Source organism: Gopherus evgoodei, chromosome 4, assembly GCF_007399415.2.
Source record: "Gopherus evgoodei ecotype Sinaloan lineage chromosome 4, rGopEvg1_v1.p, whole genome shotgun sequence".
NCBI lineage: Eukaryota > Metazoa > Chordata > Testudines > Testudinidae > Gopherus > Gopherus evgoodei.
In genome coordinates this window covers 84548306-84566099 of record NC_044325.1, presented here as the reverse complement: position 1 = coordinate 84566099, position 17794 = coordinate 84548306, and the positions used below count along the sequence as shown (strand labels likewise).

The window sequence follows — 17794 nt, the reverse complement described above, 5'->3', positions numbered from 1 at the left end:
CACATCTGAGCTTTCCAGGGAACGTTTAAACTAATATGAAAACAATAGCATCAACCTGCAAAAAGCTGAATCATTCATGGACATGTAACTTGCCCAGGAGGCTACAAACTCCATCTTGTTGCTGTAATTTCGCAAAGAAGAACAAAAGGGTTTCTGCTCACAAGAGAGAATATAAAAGGCCCTGGCAGCCTCTCCATTTTGTCTTCAGCTGGCTCAAGAGATGGCCTCTTCACCCCAAAGAGATGCCTGAAAGAAACTGGAACAAAGGATAGTAACTGTGGGGGCATGAGTGATTGCTGGACCCAGGCCATAAACTACAACCTAGGTCTGAAAAGGATTGTACCTGAGAAGATAACATCTAGGGTCAGAAGTTAGTATTTGTAACTAGATCCTTAGTGTATTAAGTTAGCCTTGCATATTTGGATTTATTTTACTTAGTAACTTACCTTGTTCTGTCTGTTATTACTTGAAACCACTTAAATCCTACTTTTTATATTTAATAAAATCACTTTTGTTTATTAATTAACCCAGAGTAAGTGATTAATACCTGGGGGAGTAAACAGATATGCATATCTCTCTATCAGTGTTATAAAGGGCGGACAATTTATGAGTTTACCCTATACAAGCTTTATACAGAGTGAAACGGATTTATTTGGGGTTTGGATCCCATTGGAAGCTGGGCGTCTGGGTGCTGGAGACAGGAGCACTTCTTAAGCTGTTTTCAGTTAAATCTGCAAGTTTGGGGATGTGGTTCAGACTCCAGGTCTGTGTTACAACAGGAAAGCGTGTCTGGCTGAACAAGGCAGGGTTCTGGAGGCCCAAACTGGAAGAGAAAACAGGCTCAGAGATAGTCTCAGCACATCAGATGGCAGTCCCAAGGGGGTCTCTTTGACTGAACCCATATAGTATGTTATGTATACTTTGGTAGGAGCAGAGTTATGCCAACACCAAGTGCTTTATAAAATCTCACACAACCTTTGTAAGAAATGGCTGCCTAACTTTGGGCTTTGAAATTCATATTTAGGTGCCTAAATAAATAACTCAATTTTCAAAACTGCCAAGAACCCAGAAGTTCCCATTGACTTCTTTAGGAGCTGCTGCTGGATGCTCAGTGTAGTTGAAAGTCATATTTAAGTGCCTAGATATGAACTCTGGGTACCTAAGGCACCCATGCTTGAAATTTTTGGCCTAAGATTATATGGTATGTTTAAGCCGCTGGGTTTTCAATTTAAACTGATTTCTACTGAAAAAATCCCAGTTTTTACAAAAAGTATTATTAGGTTTTTTCTAATTTTCACCCTACATTTTTATCATTCAAATATATGAAAAATAACTTGTTTTATTAGGAAAATACAATACATTGCATGAGATATATATATTATGATAATACATTAGCCTGTTGAAGTACAGCTATGTATTAGTCGAGAAGATACGTGCCTGTTTCTTTATTGTATGTATGCAAGCTCTGAAGCACATATGCATCTAAACATACTGGTGAATCTCACACCCACCATGTACACATTTCTAGCTGTTAGCAGAGAATGGTTTAAAGATCTGACACACTAAAATGGGAAAACCTGGATCAGAATACATTTCAGAACACAAGGAAGAATTCTAAGATTTAAAAAAACAAAAACAGGAGAAAAGGATGAAGTGAGTGTATGTGCTGCAAATGGTGTGGCCCAATTATTAGATGTAAATATTTATAGGTTAATAGTTCTAAGTCTACAACAGTAAACTGTTTATTCAAATGAAAAGTTTTATTTGGGGATTGGGGATGTATTGTTTTCTTAAACTCAGAGGTGGCATTGTGTTTTGAGTTCTGTTTTAGTTCTGCAACAAACCACATTAATGAACAGAATTCAAAGCATGAATCTACTGAATACTTTTTTCCTCTGTCCTTCTGTCCACTGAAATAACCCCCAGTATTTACCTAGAAAAATTATTAATAGTTTTTTGCACCGATTTTTACCTGTTTTTGTTGTTGGAGTAATAAACACTGATAAACTCCCAGGAAAAATTAAATCCAATAAAAACTGAAAACAAAGAGCCCTAGGTATCTTCTCTTTGAAATTGTTACTCAAGGTTGAACTGAAACCTGGTGTCTCATGGGCTGTTGTGTCATCAGCAGTTAGTTTTAAGAAACATGCTTTATATTTCATAGGACCTAGTTCTGTCCCATTGAATTCAGTGGGAGTTTTGCTATTGACATCAGTGAGAGCAGGGTCAGGGCCATAGTCCATGTCTTTCATTTATATGCTTCATCTGTTCCATCTGTCCCCCAGCTGTGGAGACTGAACACAAATTAAGTGGTCTAAAACACTGGTGCTGTGTCAATAACAAATAAAGATAATAATGAAACACATTTGGGTAGATTTTATAATCCAATATATTTAATCATATATGCCAAACATTTCAACTACTGTCTATGTATACATGAATAGAGTTGTATGAATAATTAAATGAAAATCAAGTGAAGCAAAATATATGCGTGTAACAATGTGGCCAATTCTAGGATCCTGCAAGGGGATGAAAAGCTTTTCTATGGAATCACACTGATGTTAGCTGCTTGAACCCTGCAGACTGACGCAGAGGTCGTTTTGTTGACCCACTCTGACATGTCCAATTAACTCCAATCTAGGAGTACAAAAAAGACTGGCACGTCTCAGAGATGGTGAAACTAAGGGCTGAGATAGAGTTCCTGAAGGAAACTCTAGGAACATTCAAACTTAGGGAGAAAGCTGAGGCTGCAGTGTATGTTGTACTATTGTTAATTGAGTCAATAAAGCCAAACCCCAGGAAGGGATCACTTGAACTATAGACTACATTTATAACAGGGTGAGAACTCTGCTGGCATACAGTCTATTAAAGAAACACTCTGTGTATATATAAAATTATAAAGAACCTGAGATGATTTTACTAATAAGCTCACAGGACTGGATACAGCTTGATACAGCTGTATTGTTGAATGTAATGAGAAATCTAGTGAGCTGTTCCATTTTCACTTATTTTTATTTGTCAGTTGAAATATATATTCACATATATAATATATAATACTGCTGTTTCTTTTTAACATATCTATACTAGTGCTTCTCTGCCTGCGTCTTTCTTATATGATAAAGTACTTTCTTTTGCTACCTGCATCATCCCACTTTCTTTTCTCTGGGTCTTTCATGAAAATGTTTTGTAATGCCATAAGGAGAGTTTTAATGGGGAGATTTAATGAGTGATGGAAATGATATGGGGAGGGCTATTCTGCTTTGGTTGGTTTGGACATTGATTGTTTAGCACTTATTGTATGTGACACCAGAAGTCTCACTATGGTTACATTCGTATTATGGGTAAGTCTAAAACAAAAATCCAGATCTGAAACCCACAAACTCTGGAAGTTAAGTATTTAAAATTCAAACCCAGACCTGTATGATAATTTTGCAAATACTCTCATTGCAAGAATAGCCTAAAACCAAAACACTTGATCTCTGGGGAGCAGGGTCTTCAAAATATAGATCCAAATTTAACAGCGTCAGACCATCTCTAGATTGTAAAAGTAAGTTTTAAAGCAATACTTATGTACTGGGCCAGCTCCCTTCAAAAAGAATAAACGTACTAAGAGATATAGAGCCTGATCCCACTCTCATTGAAGTCAATGGGAAAACAGCCATTGACTTCAGTGGGAACCAGATTAGAATGGTAAGTAGATACTACGGGACTTGATCCCACAAGGTGCCGAGCACTTTGGCTCTGCCCCAAGAATTACATAGGCACAAACTTAACTTTAGAGGTAGGACCAGTCCCCTGTAACTTAATGGGGCTACTCATATGCTGAAAGTGAAGCATATGTCCATCAGGACCACCGTTAAAGTGCTCAGCACCTTGCAGGACCAAACCCATAGAAATTAAGTGCTACACTAGTTACTACGGTGGTAGGTATTTTAGGAATATGTAATAATGTGAATGACTCTTTGAACTATGACAGCACAGCTGTGAATGTCAGGACCAGGCTCTAAACTTTCCTCCCTGCGTTACTTGTTAGCTCTTTCCAATTTGAGACAGCAGCCTGAAAGCTTGGTAATGCTATTCATGTCAGGGGACTCTGTGAAAGGAAGACTCAGCAGTCAAGATACCAGACAATGTATTCAGCATTAAGAAAACCAGCAGTGGCTGCGATTAAAGGAACATTGATCAGCCTATGCGGTGTTTGATTTTATTATTTCAAGGGACATTTCATTCTACATTTTCATTTTAATTAGGTTTGTTGCTAGCAAAGAAACTTATCATAACAGATTCTTCCGCACAGTAGATTGCCACAAAGACAAAAGTCTGAAAAAAGCGACCTATGAAGAAACTGAAGAGAGAAAGTAAACACTATTGAAAGGGGGGAGGCAAGGAAATCTCCCTCCCCTGTGAACTCTGGCTGTACATAGTCAATATCCTCTAGGGAATGGATGTATATTTGCCCTCCTCTATGTATATTTTTGGTGTTTTGTGATATTATTTGCTAAATAAATGGTGATGTTTTTTGACTCATCCTCAACTTTGAGACTTCTGTGCAAATTCCCCTATTTAGGGATAAATTGTTAAATAACTCACAAATACTTTAATTTTAAATACAGGTATGGCACACACACCTCAGATAAACACACTTTCAGAACATCAATGCCGCCCTAGATACCTATCTCAGGAGCAGAATGTCAGATTAACCTGTCTCAGTACCATTTTACTTTCTCACACTAGCCTTTAATTCTTGCTATTTTTTCCCCATTTAGAAACACATACCTGAGAGACAGGGTCTCACTCTGGATACTGCTATACAGTGGAGGTCATCTGTGGCCTTCCAGCTAACAGACCCCAGTGTTAAATGTTAAGGATTGTTGGACAACCATTCATAGAGAAAGTCCTATGCCTCCAGAATTCACTTTCCCTGCTGGTCCAAAGAGCCTAAGTTTGTTGACCTTTAGACAATAGTAGAAGGCTTAGCTCTATCCTCAGTTATACACCTGATAGGGGCAGGAGCTGGTAGTTTTTTTGGTTTGATTGGAGTTTTGTTGTCATGTTGGAAACATGGTGGTTTGAGAAAAAAACTCTTTGATAAAGCAGCGGAGACTGAAGTTATGCTTATATCGGAAGGATCCTAAGACATGTTGGTACATTTTTATATCAGATACACCAAATAAAGAGAGATGACTCATGAAGTCACTGATGCACCATGCCCCAGATTTTCTTAATCTATGTTCATTCCTGTAGGAGTTTGAAGACAATACTTAAACTTCTTCCTTCCTTTCCTATCCTGCCCCCATAATGTGCTCCAACAGGGAAAGAGGAAAAAAGTGTTTATTGAAACCCTCTTCTCTCTTTTATCTGGCTATACAATCAATGTATTTAAAAAGCATTACTATGTTTGCTTATATTTTAAAAATGTTTACTTCATCTCAGATTGAAAAATCTACCCACCAGTCTGTGTCTTTGCTTATAGTTGTTCTCTCTGTTGTGTTATCTTTCCTGTATAAACACTGTCACAGTAGCTAGTACATTAGTCTAGGAGTCTGCAAAATAAACATATACCTAATAAATACTTCATAGGTTAAAATAAAAACAGGCATCTGGCTGCATGGTGCACAGAGGAGAGTCAAAGCTGGGGCATGATAACGCAATGGTAAAATGTGGCCAATTACAGTCACTTGGACATACCCTGTTTTCCCAGCTTAACCCTGCTCCCTTGCTGCTCCATTTATCTATGATAACCTCCAGTTGGTCATTTCATTGTCAAGGGGAAATTCTAAAGTGCTGTGCAGTTTACTAGAACAGTTATGTGCATATATATGATGTATAAATTCCCTCCGGAGGCAGCATGGTACCCAAGAGTAAGCTATTATTGCCAGAGAAGAAAGTTTCTGTTGCTCCACTATGCCAGAGTTCTATTGTGAATACACGTTGAATTAATATTTTTCTGAAGATATTACGTCTAGGGGAAAAACAGCGCCTGTAATTTCTACACAACTTCCACAAGTCAGCTGGCCTAACGCCCATCTGCCTGGAAGAAGACAGTTTTTTGCCCAGGTAGTGTGACACTGAGGTGCCAACGCTTTACAGCAATGTGCCCCCTTGCTCCAGGTTACTGAAATCAGCTCATCAAGTCTTTCATCCCAGGAGACATAAACCCAGTACATAAACAGAGCCTCCTTTTGCACTCTGTCCTCGGAAGGTCCTGTCTAGAGCAGATCAGGCTAATCCATCCTGACAACGTCCAAGGATAAAGAGGGAGGCTCACGCCAGACGTATTATAATGCTATTGCTAGACAATATCACAGGAGGGCAACCAGTGATCAAAGAAACCTTTTGCGAGCAGATCTTCCTTTTATATACACACACACACACACACACACACACACACACACACACACACACACACACACACACACACACACACACACACACACACACACACACACACACACACACAGAGAAGCCAGTAAGTGGCTGGTGCTCGCAGACATTTCACAAGAGCTGCAGAGGGATTGTCCTATCATGAACACATTGTTTTTACTATGCCATAAATAATGCCTCTTGTGTAACATTCAGCAAGCTCCAGCATTTCTTATCCCCTCTTACCGCATTTCACTGTAACTGGCACAGACCTTATGGAGTTTTGCAATATAAAAATGGTTTTGGTTAGTTCCTCTGTTTCCTCCCTTTGTTAGTTAAAGCTGCATAATATAGACTATACATATACACAGAGATCCATTTATTGTTCATTTTGACCATTGATCTGGGCACCTCTCCAACTTTGAGGCAGGGGGTTTGATCACATTTGCCTTTGCATCTGCGGACGGTAGGCAAATGAATCCTTCTCAGCGGCTCGTTTTTGAAATTCCGTTCTCTCTCCGCCCTGCCTTTGACTGTTTTCCGTCTCGCGCCCTGGTGGTTTCGTTTAGGGGGAAAGGCGCGAAGGACACAAGGAAACAGATGCAATGAAACTGTCACCCACAGCACAGCACAGCACTACACACACACACACACGCTCTTCCTCCCATCCCACCCTCCAAAACTGACAGTCCCCCTCACCCTTCTGGCGATGCCATGGTGTCCTGCAAGCCCCCCTGTCTTCTCAAGAATCCAAGGGAGGTGGGATGCAAAGGAAGCTTCGTCTTTTGGATTCCTCCCTATAGCGTCTAAGCAGTAGCACAGAAATTCCTTGTATAATCCTCAAGGCTCCAAAAGGCAAGACTCCAGAAGCTCTGCTCTTCAGATTCCTCCACCCCCCTCCGCTACCACCACCTCCTGTTGGATTGATATTCTCCACGTCTTTTAGGCTTTCATGTCTTGGAGGGGAAAGCTCTGCCACCCCTAGTGGAAAATGAGCAGTGGTCGGCGGGGTTAGGCTGTGGAGGACACCTGGGCTTTGATCCCTTGCTTTCTCCTCCTGGAGTGGTTGGGAAGGGGGGAGTGCATGTGAGTGAGTGTATGTGTGAGGAAGAGGTGGTGGGTGACTTCACGTTGACATGGTGTTGGCTGAGGCTGGATTGGAAGGTTTTAGCCTTCTAGCTGCGGATTTGCAGTCTATCCTCTATTTTAGGCAAGGGCTGACATCACTAGCTGCTGTTACCTCTATAAATCCCCCCAGACTCTTATTTAAAGAAGAAGAAAAATCCCACAGAGGGAATGCCTGGATCCAGAGGAATGACCGTGATTTCCGCTGCTGGGTTAGTGCAGCGATTCAGCCTCGCTCGGCTTTCATTACCTGCCCTGCCCCCCTCTTTGCTAGGGGATTTTAAATCTACGGCGGTGAGCTTAAACTCAGGAGATTAAATTAGAACCAGAAAGGACGCGTCCGAACAGCCGCAGACGCACAAGCTGGTTTCCCTTTGCATTGTTCGTGGCGCTTTGCGAGCTCAGCGGCTATAAATCTCAGTCGGTCTCTAACGAGGACCCTTCCCAGTCTCGTCTTTAGCTTCTTCTCTTTGTTTCCGTGGCGTTGCCTTTGGGGGGTTGTTGATTGGATTTTCCGGTTAGGAACTGGGGGGGGGGGGGGGTGGCTACTAGGTCCCGCTGTGGCAGCTCTTGAAGCATAACTGGAAGGCTATTCGAGCACATTAGAGCAAATTTTAGCCTTTTGGCAAACGGGGTGAGTGTGAGACACATTTCTGCAGCAAGTAAATCCCACCGAATTACAGTATAAAGAGCAAACAAGGGGGAGGGGGGAGAGATGGCACTAGGCAAAGGGAGGAAGGCAAAGAGTTAATTTCCCCCGATAGACAGACTACTGTCACGTTCATGTCCTTTAAACCTGATTAGCAATCGGATTGGGACTCCAAGGGAGGGGCGGGGAAGGGTCACACTACTGTGTAAATAGGGGGAGAGAGAGAAAAGAAAAACACACAACAGAGAAATTGGAAGCAAGTCAGCAGTTGGAGTTAATGCCGGAGAAGCCTTTTCCTGCATTTCTTCTTTTGATGCTGGAATAAATTACCTGACTTTAAAAATTAATTTGCATTATTATTAATGAAGAGCCTTACAGAGTGTCAATCAGAAGGCTGCTGGGGGCGGGGGGAATTCCTCATACCGGAGATCTACATGTGTCTCTCTCGGGGCCCCCAATAATAACTTGTCAGGTTTCTCCTACCTCTCTTCAATTGGAATGGAGTCCTGGACTTTTTACTTAGTTAGGGCCTATTCTGCAACCCTCTCCCCCCCGCCCCAGGACTCCTTACACGCAGGACTAGACCTGTGGAAGTTAAGGGAAATATTCACGTGAGTAACCATAGCAGAATCTATGTTTCTTTCATTCCTGATTTGCCTAGCGAGATGCCAGAACAAGAGGAAAGTGGGGCAAAACCATGTCAATAACGGAACGGGTCAGGTCAATAGATTAGATAAGCAGGGATCAGATCTGCCTTTGACATGGGATGACTCACAAGAATCTGGTTAGCTTTTTAGAAACCAGTAATGAGAGGCGAATGTGTGCTCTGGTGATAGCCTTTTTATGTGGTGTGCTTTCAGATGCATATGAAGGGACTCTTTGCACTAATAAAGTATGAATACAGTGAATAGATCTCTCCAGTGGGGCTCTGCTGACCTCTGTTGGAGATGTGGGTAAATCAGTACTTCTGGAAGGAGACAGTGAAGCTAGCAGAAAGGTGAATTGTCCCATGGTTAGTCAATTTTAAGTGGTTAATTTCGTTTAGTTAAATTTTAAAAGAAATAGCTAAATATGCAGAAGCCTAATGGAGCCTAATCCCTGGGTTCGAGCTCCTAGAAACAATTAAACGGGGAGAAGCAGCAAGAACCCAGATTGCAACACCACAGCAACTAATTCTGCCAGTGACTATAGAGCCTCTGACTCTGCCCTCCTGCTGGAATTATAAAAATAAACAAACCTCTAATCATGATAAGTGTTCATAAAACCATAAGATGGCCATACTGGGTTAGACCAATGGTCTGGTCCATGTAGCCCAGTAGCCTGTCTTCCAACAGTGGCAGGTGCCAGATACTTCAGAGGAAGTGAACAGAATAGGGCAAATCATATTTAAATAGTTCTCTATGAGGAAGAAAGAAAGCTGCCCATATACATGCACCAGTGCCATTGAATCAGAAAACTGGTGTTTTTTGTTACCACAATACAACATAACTGGTCATTTTAAATGGTAGCAATGGTAGGTTGTTATCCTATGTGTGGACTAGGCACTTGAGGGGGTTGAGGCATACTGTGTTAGTGTGTTTTGCCAATATTTGCTGTCAGCAAAGGATTGTAAAGATTCAAGACTCCTACATTCAATTCCAGGTTCTGGAGTGGAGTGTGCTATAGTTGTTATAGACACTTCTGTCTAGTCCTCCTCACTTATGTTCCTCCCTTTTTTCTCCTGTCTGCCCCCATCCAGCTTCTGTCCCCTTCTCTTCTCTTTCTGTCCTCCTCCTCTGCTCATATTCTACCCCGGCCTCCTGGCTCCAGTCCCCTGTCCTTCTATCCACTCACTAGTTCCTTCATCCCTGCTCCTATCCACCACATCATCCCCAGTTCCTGCACCCCTCCCCCTCTACTTCCATCTACCCCATCATGCCCCAGCTCCTGTCCCTCTCCTCTTCTATCCACCTCACCCCATGGCTTCTGCCCCAGTCCAATCTTATCCATCCCCCCAAGGTCTTGCTCCCCTCCCCTTCTGCTCCTATCCACCATTCCAACCTAGCTCCTGTCCCCTTCCTCCTCTGCTCCCATCCAACTCCTCCAATCTCTTGCTCCTGCCTGCCTCACCATTCTCCATGTCAGTCAGACATCCTATACCTTCTCCTCTGTGTTGTATGGGCATCACGAGGAGGACCACTGGAAATACAGGAGAGACAGTCCACCTATTCTTGGTTCCTGTGCCTGGCATCGCAGCAGCAGAGAGCAACTACAAGGAAAGTCCTGCTCAGTCCTGGGCTGGCACGTGCTCAATGCAAATGGAATCTCTGGAGTTCTTAGCAATGACGCTGTAGGACATCTCTACTAAGCTTATGGAAACTGAGATTTTTTTTCCCCAGAGGTTTATAACTTGTCCAAATTAGGGAAAATTAACATTGGGACAACAAAAGGCACATTCCTGCAGCAGGATGACCGCCTCCCTCCCTCCCAAATTTTAAGCCCCCCCTGGTCTGAAGCATATTAATGCTAGAACTTCTCAACCTAACAGGTGTAAGAATTTTTTTAAAATAAGAAAAACAATGTATTTTTCCCTACTCTCATTCTTGGAAATGGCTAACCAGTTTTGCTGAAACTTTCCCAAAACATTCAGCCTGAGGCAGACACCAGGGGTAGAAAATTTCAACCTGAACCGAAAACCGCATGTTATAATGGAAAGCACTGGGCAACCTTAACTATAGGCAGTGCTACCAGCTCCACCTATAATATATTGTGGCAGATGCTAAACTGATGTCAATCAGAGTTGCTTCATTATGGAGTGACAAACAGCAGCTGAGGATCTGGCTGCTGATGTTGGCATTGCCCTCTTACTTCAGGGGTGTCCAACCTTTTTAGGCTGAAGGACCAACATAGTATTTCACTAAGATTAAGGAGCCACAATGTAATACTGTGGGTAGATGTTCTGCCCTGGTTCATTCCCCCTTTGCCCTGATCAGGCAATACAAAGGGGCAGGCATCACCCACAAGTATTCTGCTGGAGATTACCCCAGAGTAGAAGAATCTCCAGCAGCCATAGAGTCAGCATAGCTGGCTCTTATGCCTCCCACACCACAGTCCATGGTGCAGAGGCAAAGGCGATGGGGAGGGAGTGTGCTGTGTTTCATCTGTCCCCAGCTGGTGTATGTTGCCATGGGGACCATAGCCAGCTGGCACAAGTTAGAGCAGACCTCAAGCATGGCAGGGAATCAGGGAGTTGTATATGGCTGTTGGTTTTCATCTTTTTCCACCTTTTCTGTGTCAAGGAGAGGAGCCATCTCTTGCTTAGGTGCTCCCGTGGACTCAGGCAGAGCAACCAGATGCCTACCTTGATTTTCCTTCCTGGATGGAACTGGTTCCAATCCTTCTGTTTAAAAATTGCAGGGTGCAGCTCAGAGGATGCACCATCCTTGCAGATTCATATGCAAATTTCCTTCTTAACACAATCACCCTGGAAGGTCCTGATTTAGCGCCTTGAGTGCCAAAAATGCAAGAAGTTTGGACATCACTGCCTCACATGGTATTCAAATATAAGCACTTATGTCTGACTAAATCTGCTTGTAGGTGTCTCAAGTGAACATTCAGGTGCCTAAGATGGATATAGTCATTAAATGCAGATTTAAGGGCCTAAGGATCAAATTAATCACTGAGTAATTCTATTGAAATCAAAAAAATTACACCAGGAATGAATTTGGCTCCATTTTCTTGGCTCCTATAGTTAACTTCAGATGTTCACTCTGCGCAATACTATCTTCTACCACAAACACCCACTCCTTTTAGAGGTTTTCTAAAATGGTAAGCATATGCCAACCTTTTTATCAGATTTTGTCCAAAAGACTTATAAATAGAAGCCAGAGAGAGGAACCAGTCACTCCAGTGGAGTGAGAGAGGGTAGAGATTAGCTTTTAATAGGGATCTCTTTATGTACCTTTTAAAATACATAGATGTTCTCCCTGATGCAAATACATTGCTATCCCTGTTGTGCTGTTTCACAGCCTCCCTTTAGCAGATGGCATAGATTCTCACCTGCTTAAAGAGGGATGTTTGAGCCAGTTTAATATTTTAAAAATAGGTCCTAGGAGTTATGATACCAGCTTGTTTTTCAGATTTTTTTTTTTTTGGTTAATTATCTGAGCTCTGTGTTTAATTAACGCCATTGGGTTTGACTGTACATAAGGCCAGAATACAAGAGTTGTGACAGCTTGATCATTTCAGATGCTAACTTCCTTTGACATCACAACCACAGGGTCAAGCAGAAGTTGAAATCTTGCTGGAAGAGTCTCACGGGAACTTGCAGTAGTCCCCTCCCTCAAGATATTTAAAACTAGACTCAGAAAGTACTGGTAAATGCTGAAGGGAACAGCCCTTCATTGGCCTTTGAGCCAGGATGGACTAGCTGACCTATTAGGGCTTTTCCATCTGTAATTTCTATGAATATAAATCAGGATGTGTGTATATGTGTGCACGTCTGTATGAGGGATTATACATGCAAACATCTGAACACACAACCGTGTGGGTATATGAATATGACTCTATATGTGTGTGGACCAAAATGGGTTACAATTCTTGACCTGGACTCTGACAAACTCTCAGCCTGGGTTGGAGTTTTCGTATCCATGTCCTCTCAGAACAGATTCATGGACTTTGCAAAATGAAGGGAAATTGAGTTCTGATGTATGTAACAGGTGTAATTATTTTTACTTATTCTGAAGTTCATTTCTGTTATTCCTTCAGCTGAATCCCTCTACTTGTATGATGGGGTACGTATGCTCTTACCCATCTGACTCTTGGGTAGCCAGTGGAAAGCTGGGTTATGGTCACTCAGATATAGCTAAAGCCCAACCTTTCAGTTTTCCCTATCTGGTCTGTGAGAGACTGGAACTAGTCAGGGAGAAGATAAGTGGCTGAAGAGTGGATATGGCTGGGGATCATAATGCTACTAGGCCCAGCTAATAGGTATAAAAGGGAGAAGAGGAGAAGTTGAGGCTGGACTTAACTCATGATAAGATTTTGCGGTGCTGCTTGGACTCCAGAGCACCGAAGAAGTTTTATTTGGGCATTGTTTATATCCACGAAAAGGAGGAATTTGGGGTCTTATTCTCCTCTCACTCACATTTGGTTTCAGTCCTCAATAACTGCTGAAGGCAAGCAATGCAGTTACATTGGTGTTATGCTGGTGTCAGTGAGAGGAAAATCAGGCCTGGCCCTTTTTTATTACTGCTTTGGGAGTGAGCAACTCTAACTATTAAAGATAGAGACATTCACCTTCCCCTTTCTTTCAGCCATGAAAGAGCTCTCACTGGATAGGACACGTTCCAATATACAAGTGTCTTCTTTTGTCATGCTCTTAGTTCATTCTTTGTTAATAGCCTTAGGAAGAAACACACAATTGACCTACCACAAGACAGTTCTCTCCACAAAACTGTCACCTAATAACATCTAACCTCTACAGTAAGAGTAGGAAATCACATACATTCACTGGCAAATAGTTCCTCCCATAAGAGGAATGAAATAGACCTGATTTTTCAAATGTAATTAAGACTTTTTTTCTTGCCATGCAGCATGTCAGCCAAGCATAGTCCGCTGGCATATGGCTGACTGGGAATTGAACTGGAACTGAAAAATGCAACATGAGAAGTCAATTGCAGTGGCCATATCCCTTAAACTTTTGAACTTTGGCAGTGCATTTGTCTACCAATATTGCCAATAAAAATAACACTACCCAAAAGATAACACACTGAGTCCCTCTGCCACTGAAAGCAAAATAAACTACATATTGCTATCTGCAGCAGTAATTTCCATCATTTTAATAATTTTCAAATCTTAAATGCAGACAAACCATTGAGTGCTAACCCTGTCTAACCAAGGTTTTCATGGAATCCTAGACGTCAGAGCTGGAAATAGACTACATCAGAAAGTTGCAGCGCTGGTGAGGGAGTTACAGCGCTGCAACTTAGGAGGTGTACACATCTGCAGGGCACCACCAGCGCTGCAACTCCCTGTTTGCAGCGCTGGCCGTACTCCCGTTTTGTCTCGGGTGTAGAGGATCCAGCGCTGGTGATCCAGCGCTGGTAATCAAGTATAGACACTTACCAGCGCTTTTCTTGACCTCCGTGGAATAAGCAGGTATCCCAGCATACCTGAGGAAGCCTCTGGTAATCAAACTGGTCTCCTTCCCCAGCTTGCTCTCGCGTTCCCCGAACCCCGAGCAAGCAGGTCTCCTTCCCTACGGTTTGCAGGATGGTTCGGGGAACGCGAGAGCAAACCGCGGCGAAGCTGGTCTCCTTTCCCGGTTTGCTCTCTCGTTCCCCGAACCCCGAGCAAGCAGGTCTCCTTCCCTGCGGTTTGCAGGATGGTTCGGGGAACGCGAGAGCAAACCGCGGCGAAGCTGGTCTCCTTTCCCGGTTTGCTCTCTCGTTCCCCGAACCCCGAGCAAGCAGGTCTCCTTCCCTACGGTTTGCAGGGTGGTTCCGGGAATGCGAGAGCAAACCGCGGCAAAGCTGGTCTCCTTTCCCGGTTTGCTCTCGCGTTCCCCGAACCCCTGTGCAAGCAGGTCTCCTTCCCTGCGGTTTGCAGGGTGGTTCGGGGAACGCGAGAGCAAACCGCGGCGAAGCTGGTCTCCTTTCCCGGTTTGCTCTCGCGTTCCCCGAACAAGCAGGTCTCCTTCCCTGCGGTTTGCAGGGTGGTTCGGGGAACGCGAGAGCAAACCGCAGCGAAGCTGGTCTCCTTTCCCGGTTTGCTCTCTCGTTCCCTGAACCCCGAGCAAGCAGGTCTCCTTCCCTACGGTTTGCAGGGTGGTTCCGGGAACGCGAGAGCAAACCGCGGCAAAGCTGGTCTCCTTTCCCGGTTTGCTCTCGCGTTCCCCGAACCCCTGTGCAAGCAGGTCTCCTTCCCTGCGGTTTGCAGGGTGGTTCGGGGAACGCGAGAGCAAACCGCGGCGAAGCTGGTCTCCTTTCCCGGTTTGCTCTCGCGTTCCCCGAACAAGCAGGTCTCCTTCCCTGCGGTTTGCAGGGTGGTTCGGGGAACGCGAGAGCAAACCGCGGCGAAGCTGGTCTCCTTTCCCGGTTTGCTCTCGCGTTCCCCGAACCCCCCTTGAAGCCGCCCAACAGCGCTGCAGTGTGGCCACATCTAACACCACTTGCAGCGCTGGTTGCTGTAAGTGTGGCCACTCTGCAGCGCTGACCCTATACAGCTGTACTAATACAGCTGTAACAACCAGCGCTGCAAAATTTTAGATGTAGACATGGCCTTAGTTTATCATGACCATCACTCTAACTCTGCAGGATTCAGTGAAGGGCTTCACTGATCGTAAATCAAATCAGAATGTTTTAAAGAGATCCACTCCCTTAGGCCTTAGTAGGTCTTGGATATGACCCCAAGAAAGCTTCTGAAAAATATCTTTAGTGTTTTTAATACATGACGAGGACTTTACAACTGTGTTTAATCAGAGTGTTTCTGTGTAGACCAATAACAGAGCTGGATGTATTCCAAAAAGCTGTCAATTGTTTACACCTTAAACCTCAGGCCAGGGCCGGCCTTAGGATGTATGGTGCCCTAGGCGAGATTATTAAACTGGTGCCCCTGTTCCTGATCTGCTCTTAGCAACACAAACATAAGCTTATAGTATTGGAAAACTTGCCACATTCACATTATTAAAACCAGTTTAACTTAATTAAGCACACTGTAATGCTGATGGACTAGCACTAAAGAAGCAGCACTATAGAAAAAATTCTGATATGACAGAATGATGCAAATAATATATTTTTTTTAATTTATCAAAATTTTATTGGAAATTTATATGAAGAGGTATTGAAACAAAGATTTGTTTTTAATTAAAAGCAATCTTTCTGGCTTTTTTGGCTGCAAAATCAGTAATAATGTCATCGTATGACAAAGACAAAGTCGTGTCTTGTTCGATCGCAAGAACAGCAAGACCAGTCAAGCGTTCCTAACTCATTGTAGAGCGGAGATAGTTTTTAATGAGCTTTAGTTTTGAGAAACTCCATTCTCCTGTTGCTACTGTTACAGGAATTGTCAGTAGAATACGAGTGGCAATGTACACATTAGGATATATGTCAACAGGTTTGCAGGTATGAATAAACTGTACAATGTCCATCACCGATTTTGCATGTGGCAACATTGATGACAGTGTACTCAATTCTTCGTACAGTTCAAGTCCATTTAAATCAAAACTATCACCATGCTTCAGGAGGCTCTCTAGATTCTTGCACTTTGTCATTAGTTGCTCTTGTTTTTCTATTTCGTTGAATTTAGTTATGTCATACAAAAATCCAAACTGTTCATGATGTACTTGCAAGGTATTAAACCTTTCATCAACAGCAGATACTGCTTTATCCATCACAACATTAAAAAATTCAACCTCAAATTTCTTTTCTGGATCGTCTATGGGCATGATCTGCTGTACAGATTCTTCACAAATAAGTGTCCCTGGCCTTTTTAACTCATATTAACTATGTATTTACTTTATGAAAGTTGGAGAAAACATTGTGAAAACGTAAAACATTGGCTGCCCAACTTCTGGGCTGGCAAAAGTTATACTGACTCACAAGGGAAAAAAAAAGCAGGAGAATCTTAGTACAATATATGGTCACTCTATACCAGGGGTCGGCAACCTTTCAGAAGTGGTGTGCCAAGTTCACTGTAATTTAAGGTTTCTCATGCCAGTAATACATTTTAATGTTTGTAGAAGGTTTCTCTCTATGTCTATATTATATAAATAAACTATTGTTATTATCTGAGGTCTTGACCACTGGTGCTGCTCAGGCCACTGCCAGCTGAGTAAATGAAACCCCAAACCGGCAGCGGGCTGGTGGCTGGAACCCTAGACAAGGATTCCAGGCCCTGCTCAGCCCGCTGCTGATCTGGGGTTCTGACCACCAACTCCTGCCAGCCAGGATCCCGGCCGCCAACCCCCCCTCAGCCCGCTACCAGCCTGGGATTCTGCTCACCCAGGCTGGCAGGAGGCAGAGTGGGGCTGGCGGCTGAGCTCCTGACTGGCAAGGGGCCGGCAGCCGGAACCCCGGAGTAGCAGTAGGCTGAGTGCTGCTGGCACTCCAGACTGGCAGCAGACTGAGCCACTCAACCCCCCATCGGCCCTGCTCAGCCAGCCACCAGCCCACTCAGCCCGCTGCCAGCTGAGTGAATGGAACCCCAGGCTGACAGCAGGTTGAGTGGTTCAGCTGGCCTGCTCAGCCCACTGCCAGCCTGGGGTTCCTTGGGGGTCCCCAGGCCAGCAGCAGGTGCTGAGTGGGGTCGATGGCTGGTATCTCAGCTGGCAATAGGGCAGCAGCTGGAACCCCAGAGCATTGATGGGCTGAGCCGCTCAGCCTGCTGCTGCATACCATCAAAAATCAGCTCACTTGCCACCTTTGACACATGTGCCGTAGGTTGCCGACCCCTGCTTTATAAACTAGTAAGGAGATGAGCATATTACAGTTGTTGGAGGGCTCTTATCAGGAGTAACAGGCTATAGGAAAGTCAGTCAACATTTTTTGTTTCTCTGATGAAAACTGGCCCACTCCCTGCCTCAAACCAAACCTGTCACTAATAATTGTCAACAACTTAATTTTCTGTTTTTGGCTAAGATACTGATTTTTTTTAAAAAAAATATTGAAATTGGATTCA

The 17794-nt window shown here is 43.6% G+C and overlaps 1 protein-coding gene across 1 annotated transcript in view; it reads right to left on the bottom strand.

Moving 5' to 3' along the window:
* SLC1A2 (solute carrier family 1 member 2) overlaps positions 1 to 7950 on the bottom strand; it is a 136477-nt gene extending 128527 nt beyond the window's left edge. Inside the window, exon 1 of the mRNA XM_030560053.1 lies at positions 7063 to 7950. Within this exon, the coding sequence (XP_030415913.1) occupies positions 7063 to 7079 (17 nt within the window). The 5' untranslated portion in view covers positions 7080 to 7950. The remainder of the gene's footprint in view (positions 1 to 7062) is intronic.
* Between the last annotated feature and the right edge of the window lie 9844 nt (positions 7951 to 17794).